Source organism: Carassius auratus, unplaced genomic scaffold, assembly GCF_003368295.1.
Source record: "Carassius auratus strain Wakin unplaced genomic scaffold, ASM336829v1 scaf_tig00215778, whole genome shotgun sequence".
In the NCBI taxonomy this organism is placed as follows: domain Eukaryota; kingdom Metazoa; phylum Chordata; class Actinopteri; order Cypriniformes; family Cyprinidae; genus Carassius; species Carassius auratus.
This window is the reverse complement of record NW_020528240.1, coordinates 148,756-157,013: the sequence shown is the minus strand read 5'-3', so window position 1 is coordinate 157,013 and position 8,258 is coordinate 148,756. Positions and strand designations below refer to the sequence as shown.

The window sequence follows — 8,258 nt, the reverse complement described above, 5'->3', positions numbered from 1 at the left end:
CATCAGGTTTTAGCCAAGTTTCTGTCAAACAGAGCACATCTACATTATGATCAGTTATCATATTATTTACAAAAAGTGTTTTCGTAGAAATGGATCTGATATTCAATAAGCCAAGCTTTATCAATTGTTTATCCATATTGCATTTGTTTTTTATTTGTTGAACCTCAATTAAATTGTTAACCTTAACTTGGTTTGGACGTTTTTTGTATTTTCTAGTTCGGGGAACAGACACAGTCTCTATAGTGTGATATCTAGGTGAAAGAGTCTCTATGTGCTGAGAATTAACTGACCTCTGTGACGGGAGGCAGCTAGCAGACGGTCGGTTTAGCCAGTCCCAATAAAGTCCCAAATTCAGTATCTCAGAAAATTTGAATATTACTTCGGGCCAATACAAAGAAAGGATTTTTAGAAATCTTGTCCAACTGAAAAGTATGAGGATGTACAGGACTCAATACTTAGTTGGTCTTCTTTTGTCTGAATTACTGCAGCAGTGCGGCGTGGCATGGAGTCAATCAGTCTGTGGCACTGCTCAGGTGTTATGAGAGCCCAGGTTACTCTGATAGTGGCCTTCAACTCTTCTGCATTGTTGGGTCTGGCATATCGCATCTTCCTCTTCACAATACACCAATAGATTTTCTATGGGGTTCAGATCAGGCGAGTTTGCTGGCCAATTAAGAACAGGAACACCATGGTCCTTAAACCAGGTACTGGTAGTTTTGGCACTGTGTGCATGTGCAGAGTCCTGTTGGAAAATGAAATCTGCATCTCCATAAAGTTGGTCAGCAGCAGGAAGCATGAAGTGCTCTAAAACTACCTGGTGTACGGCTGCGTTGACCTTGGACCTCAGAAAACAGTGGATAAACCCCAGTTCTCTTCACTCTCTTCCTCCAGACTCTGGGACCCTGATTTCCAAAGGAAATGCAAAATTTACTTTCATCAGAGAACATAACTGTGGACCACTCAGCTGCAGTCCAGTCCTTTTTGTTATTTGAAAGTCTATAGGTTGACATAAATTCAGATATATTTCCCAAATTCAAATTCAAATTTCCAAAGTTGATATTTTTGTCATGCAGACAAGAGCCTGGTCTTTCAAAGGTCTCCCTCTACAACAGCAGCGCCTGGTGTGTAAAGACACAGAATCCGCCACGCTTCTGGGACGCTTCAGACACGCAGCGCTCACGCCACGCAGCCAGTGTGTCACCGGCCTAATGCGACAGCTGAAACCCATGTCTTTGCATACGTCTGTGTGTAGTGGTTCTTGAAGCACTGACTCCAGCTGCAGTCCACTCTTTGTGAATCTCCCCCACATTTTTGAATGGGTTTTGTTTCACAATCCTCTCCGGAGTGCGGTTATCCCTATTGCTTGTACACTTTTTCTACCACATCTTTTCCTTCCCTTCGCCTCTCTATTAATGTGCTTGGACACAGAGCTCTGTGAACGGCCTACCTCTTTTACAATGAACTTTTGTGTCTTGTTCTCCTTGTGCAAAGTGTCAGTGGTTGTCTTTTGGACAACTGTCAAGTCAACAGTCTTCCCCATGATTGTGTACCATACAGAACTAGACTGAGAGAACATTTAAAGGTCTTTGCAGGTGTTTTGAGTTAATTAGCTGATTAGAGTGTGTCACCAGGTGTCTTTAATATTGAACCTTTTCACAATATTCTAATTTTCTGAGATACTGAATTTGGGATTTTCCTTAGTTGTCAGTTATAATCATCAAAATTAAAAGAAATAAACATTTGAAATATATCAGTCTCTGTGTAATAAATGAATATAATATACAAGTTTCACTTTTTGAATGGAATTAGTGAAATAAATAAACTTTTTGAAGATCTAATTCTAATTATATGACCAGCATCTGTACATTTCAGACATTTTCTATAGTTAAATCATTCATAGTTAACATAACGGCAATTAAACACTAATGTAAACCTTTATATGCCTTTGAAGAATAGTCATAGAAAGACATGTCTGTGATTGGCTACATTGCTCAACGCTGCAAAAACATGTTGTAAATGGAAAATCACTGACGTTCATGAGAAATACATATGAGAAAGAACTGAAAGCAGCAAGTTGGTACTGGCATACTACAATACAGGAAGGATGTTACCGGCACACTTCCAAGTTAATAAACTGGATTTTCTAAAAAAGAAACATCAAAAAATGTAAAATTTTACATTATGCAAGTTCACCACAGAATTGTCCATGTTTTCTAGGTTTACTGTAAAACTTACTACAACGCTGTTTAAGCTGTCTTTCTCTATGGTGATCACAGAAAAAAAGTCAAAGTTGCAGGCTTTTTTTTTATACTGCAATGTGCAGTATTTTTTTTTGTCTGAAGAGTGTAAAAGTGTTAAAACTATTTCAACACAACCCTACATACAAAAGCAAGTTTCAGAAGGTACTTAGGTTTCAATTTAGCTTTAGTAGACCCTAAAAACAGAACTTACAACTTTAGCATAAGGCTTTAGACTGAGGATGAGCATTTTTTTTTTCAACTAATGTAAATTCTAATGTTCAACCATCATGTTTATGTATTTGTTTAGTTACAGGCTACCTTGTTCAATTACTGAAGTCATTGCAGTCAAGATTTATTTCAGAGCTCCTTCAGAATAACAAGAGTGCAACAGTAAGTCCAGTCTATCTTTAATTACAGTGCATTTCTGTCAAAATGTAAAAATCATAGGTTAAGAGTCACTATAAAACAATTTGTTAAGAGATTCACATAATTGTAATGCAAAATAATCAGTGTCTACCAAATTAGAGGCTAGGGAGAGAAAAAAAAAAGATAAAGTAACTTTAAACCACCAGCCCTAACACTGACCAGGAAGGTTGTTCATCTGAAACGGTCGTCTGTTTACCGTAAAGGCACCACAGCTTTTTTTGGTGTTAAAAATAACTTCTGCATGCAGAACAGAAAGCATTGATATTAATATGCCAACACTCTCAATATTGCTTTCAGGTTATGTCTTAAGAATTTAATTTGTTGGAGATCAAGTTACTGCATGTAGTTAGATGAGGCTGTTGTTAACCCTTGATGGTGGTTCGATTCTAAGTCCAAAATATGAAACAGAAAGTAAATCTTAGTGCGTTAAAACGACACAAAATGTAATGCTTTATGTATAAAACCAATGTTTCAGTTTCTCTTTCTGGTTGAATCTTAAAAAAAAAATTAACCACCCAAAATTTTAAAGCAAATTCATTATTTTAGCATATAGAAAATGAAGCCACACTGTTTTCATGAAACAGAACCCTTAAAAAAAACATTTCTCCCACAAACTCACAGCGAAACATCTGTTGTGTTTCAGGAATCTCATAAGAGAAATATATGTGTTCTGTCTTCACAACTCTATGGCTCCTAAAGCATGAAGACAGTAAAGCTACAGGTCACTTCAGCCTTTGCTGAGATTACAGTGTAATCATTTTTGGTTTCCTTTCCTGGAAATTGAACCGTTATATGTGCAGGTAGTGTCTGTAATGTTTGATTTCAAGTACTCCGTTCAAGACAAAACATAACAGCTTTGTTTACAGTACATCTATTAAAAGCACAATAAAATAATACATGTGCAAGATTCAAATGAGACCTGAGAGAGTTTACAGGACTTAAAACTCTCTCCACCAATGACTCAAACAGTAAGAACGAGAAAAAAAAGACAACGAAAGACTAAATCTATTTTGGATAAATGTGCTTAAAAAGCTGCCTCCCAACAAAACTTATTTACATTAAAATGAGAGCAACACTTTGACAACGTTCTTCACGCTGTAGGGAGATATTTTCTGTGTTAATGGGGTCTGAAATGAGCCGAGAAAAACAAGTGTTGAAAATATGGAATGAAGGAAGATCAGTACAGTGAGGTCATTATTTCTGGTTCTTCAGTTGACTGGACAACCAGTCGAGTCCTTCATAAAGGCCGTCGCCGCTTGTGGCACACGTGGCCTGGATGTACCAGTTCCTGTGCCGGAGCGAATGCAGCCCCAGCTTGTCTGTGATTTCTGCAGCGTTCATGGCATTCGGTAGATCCTGTTAGATAAACACATTGTCAAATACGTAAGAACATATAACTGGAGAGAGGTGCATGTAATCAGCTGAAAGCTGCTAGTACCTGTTTGTTGGCAAACACAAGCAGAACTGCTTCCCTGAGCTCATCCTCAGCCAACATCCTCATCAGCTCCTCTCGCGCTTCATTCACACGCTCTCTGTCGTTACTGTCAACCACAAAGATCAGACCTAAAACAAAAACAAAGGCAGATTAAAGAGGTCATATGATGCTGTTAAAAGGAACATTATTTTGTGTATGTGGTGTAATGCAATATTTAACCGGTTTAAGGTTAAAAAAAACATAATTAACATGATTATTTTCCACATAATGTACATTAATGTTTCTCCGCTATGCCCTGCCATCTGAAATGCGTTGATTTTTACAAAGCTCATCGCTCTGAAAAGCGAGGTGTGCTCTGATTTGTCAGCGATCCAATGCATGGAATGGCTCAAGCATGTGATGGAAATGTTACGCACCTTAACATACTGAGATGCTGTGTGTCCTGGGACAATGAGACAAAAACAATAAAGCTCCAGTGGAGATGTAATTACCTATTATAATGACTTATACTGTGTTCTTACATGTTGCATATCTCGCAGTGTAAACATAAAAGCATGTCTGCATTTGTGATCAGAGAAAAGACAAACAAAAAGCGCTACTCTACACTCAGGTTTGGATCATCAGTGGCAAATCCTTTACATATGAAGACGTACTTACAGGAGTCAGAACAGAAGGCATTGTATTTTCAGGAGAATGTCCTCCGTTAAATTTGTTGCACACTCATCTGAGTATTTGGGTTGAACTGTTCTGGAAGTGTTGTAAATACATCTTAACCACTGATTTCTAGTCGTATCCTCTTTTTAAAGGCCAAACGAAGTAGTTTTGCTTTCACAAAAAAACACATAGCGGCTTCACAACATGGCGTCGACGGCAACAGAGAGAATAATAGTTGCACCTTCTTTCTCTGCGTGAACATTTGTGCGGCGTTATGCAAATCTTCCTTCATCATGACGTAGTGATGTGGGGGTGTGTTTGAATGAGCTGTTTTAGGGGAGATTAAATGATTGAACCAAAAAAAAAAAATCATAAAAGGAGTAATGTGGGAAATATGCTTCAAAGAATCGGCAAAATAGGCATGAATTCCCAAAAAACCTGTCAATGACTTGCTGCTAATGTGCACGAAAACTTTTCTTGTCCTCCCAGATGTTTTGTTTTTCCTTATTTCTACGATGTCCTTTACATTTATTAAAATTAGCATCTTTATTCCCCTCTATATTTTTGAAAGGTATTTTTCTTGTGTTTTTGTTCAGCCGCCCGTAGGTATGTGCTTTATTATAGACGTCTATGATGGCTTATCCACAACAGATGACGATTATTAGGTTGAACGTTCAGAATACGATTCCATAGGTTATATTTCAGCATGAATTTCACGAATGGTAGCATGTAGAACGCGTTCATGTCAAGTAAATGTTTTGTGAAAAGCGCGTGGAATAGCGGCGAGCGTTTGTAACCTTGCACGTAGAGTGCGCTCTAACATACATAGTTTTAAGCATTCATTAAAGTGAATTGGTTCAAAGGAGTCATTAGTTCACCAGTCGGACATGTCATTAGTGGACAGATATGCTCATATGCCCCGCACATATAACGTTACTCCTAAATATATTTTTAGGTCGCACAGAATAAATTTCAGGAGCATACCCCTGATAATGACCGCTTTGTTTTATTCTAGACACAGATTTACTATAAAGATGTGCTAGTTTCCGGCTTGTCACATTAACACATTAATGCCCCTAAAATTCAAGGTAAGAGGCCAAAAAAAACCCCACTGTATTGGTTTTTGTCTTTTATTAATATCATATGTAGTTTTAGTAATATCAAATGAGCAACAGTGCTGTTTTTTTCTGTCTTGAATATCTGCATGATTGAATAAGTTCACAAGATTAATAAACAAGATGTCAATATTGTGCAACATTTTAGGCACAATGTTGTCTGGATACTGATCAATTACAAAAAAACGTTTGTGCATCACAAAACAACACATCTGTGTTTCGTTACTGAATGAATCCATGTTTTTAACAAATCGAGTGAGCCAATGATTCAGTGATTTGATGTAAAGGGCCATAAAGACAGTCACCGTGCTTTGCTTCTGAATTAATCATAAAATATATAAAGGGTTGTTCTGATATCATTCATCAGAATAACTCTTTTCAGATCCCTAAAAATGTCCAGGGTTAGAAGTCTTCTTGCAGACTTTTATTTTAAGTGGTATTAAGTCAACTAGGTGGCTACAGTACACTGAAAATACAGATAAATCACAGAAAAAGCAAGTGTATGAAGTGCATAAAGCTCGGTGCAAGCGGTCAATACTGACAAAACCTGTCCATACATGCAGACTTATTCTGTCTCAGATAACAATCAGCTAACTGTAAACCACGGTATTTTCTGATAATGTTTTGCATAGATTGTCAGTGAACAATGGCTCTGTGTAGTTAATACTGCTCCATGTGAAAATGCACAACTGATGGAGATTTACTGTCAAGATGCACATTAAATATTGCATTTGTATTTCAGGGGGAAAATCTTACCTTGTGTGTTCTGAAAATAATGACGCCACAACGGTCGAATCTTATCTTGACCACCCACGTCCCAAACTGTGAAACTTATATTCTTGTACTCCACAGTTTCAACATTGAAACCTAAAACACCAAACAAAAACCAAATATAAAAATTCACTCGCTTTTCCGGAGCTGATACTGGAAAACAGATCTCGGTCACCCACCGATTGTTGGGATGGTGGTAACGATCTCCCCGAGCTTCATCTTGTACAGAATCGTGGTCTTTCCAGCAGCATCGAGACCCACCATAAGAATCCTCATCTCTTTCTTACTGAAGGCTTTAAAGAGGTTTGCAAATATGTTCCCCATGTTTGACAGACGCCCTTTTGACTCCACTGAAACAGAACAGGACACAAGCTCACATTATACATCGATAACACAAGCTTATATACCATCTGAACACACACGCTTGACGTTATGAACAAAGTGGATAAATTCATATCACTCAAATCCACAAGATGACAAATCATAACTGATTCTCCAAAAACATGACTCTTAAAATAAACCAGAAAATGATGTAAAAACTTTCCTGAAAGGACAACACAGACACTTAAGTCTTTACACTCATATAATTTCATAATAAAGCCGATCATTAAGATAATATATTGTTCAGGGACCACAGTACAGACCCGTCTGAGTCTGAATGATATACTAACTGAGGCTTGATTTGTCAGATACGATCTCTATAATCATTTAAAAAAAGTAACGTGAAGTTGGTTAAACTACACTTGTGTTGTTGATTATTAATGGCTCTAGAATACTCATACACGGCATTTAATAACAGTTAAGCTTAATAGTTAAAACCAGTTTCTATAACGTTAGTTTATAATCTGTGCAGCATCAGTGAAGCGGACTGAAGTCAACAGATTGTTGTTTGTTTCCTTTGTCACATCTGAAGGAAACTCATTCCGATTAACTCACAAATTCTGATACTATTTTTCTTTTATCACATAATATTATGAATCGTTTGCTACCATAGTGTTGCTATAATTAAAGTTGAAATTAAATACGTTTTTATGAACTAAATAACTCACAGTTCAAGTTTCCTCTTTAACTTCAAGGCGTTTTTTTTTCTCCCTCAAGATGGCGAGTTTCCGTCCGCGTCAGTGCGTCATGCGTCACTTCCGCCGAGAAGGTGATAAGGAACTCTGTAGGTCAGGTTTGGTACTACACGCGTTTAGATGCTTTGGTAAAGAAATGCGTGACACTGCTTTCTGAGTAATTTTAAATGTACTATAAAGCCTCTATAACATTAGCATTCTCTTTACATTTTCTATTATAGCTTTTTTTCTTTTTATTTATTAAAAAAAATGACAATCTAACTAGCATTATCTGTTTTTTGACGTGTTTTATTTTTTATTATTAAAAAAGGGATTTTTGAGTTATTTAAAATGTACCATATAAAGTCTGTAACACTATTATTTTCAATTCTATGTTTTCTTTTTATAAAAATAATAATAAAATAAAATAAAACTTGCACCAAGCCGACACATAATTGCTCTTTTGTTTGTTTTTAATGCTTCTGTTATCATCATTTGTAATTCAAAAATAAAATAAAGCTTTGCTAAGTGACTGAATGTAAATGTACTATATTGTATCAAT

The 8,258-nt window shown here is 36.7% G+C and overlaps 1 protein-coding gene across 1 annotated transcript; it reads right to left on the bottom strand.

The window, feature by feature from the left end:
• Nucleotides 1-2,576: 2,576 nt before the first annotated feature.
• On the bottom strand, nt 2,577-7,816 carry LOC113095723 (ADP-ribosylation factor 1-like). The gene is made up of 5 exons (XM_026261067.1): nt 7,691-7,816; nt 6,821-6,991; nt 6,627-6,737; nt 4,105-4,229; nt 2,577-4,022 (listed from the first exon to the last, which is right to left on the bottom strand). Exons 2-5 carry the CDS (start codon nt 6,963-6,965, stop codon nt 3,861-3,863), a joined length of 543 nt encoding a protein of 180 aa, XP_026116852.1. The 5' UTR covers nt 6,966-6,991; nt 7,691-7,816; the 3' UTR covers nt 2,577-3,860.
• Nucleotides 7,817-8,258: the final 442 nt, after the last annotated feature.

Excerpts from the sequence above, each read along its gene's own strand:
- LOC113095723 (XM_026261067.1), bottom strand. The coding sequence starts at position 6,965 with ATGGGGAACATATTTGCAAACCTCTTTAAAGCCTTCAGTAAGAAAGAG. Across the intron at positions 4,230-6,626 it reads TTATTTTCAGAACACACAAG|GTCTGATCTTTGTGGTTGAC; the intron begins GTAAGATTTTCC and ends TTTTTGTTTTAG. Across the intron at positions 4,023-4,104 it reads TTGTGTTTGCCAACAAACAG|GATCTACCGAATGCCATGAA; the intron begins GTACTAGCAGCT and ends TTTATCTAACAG.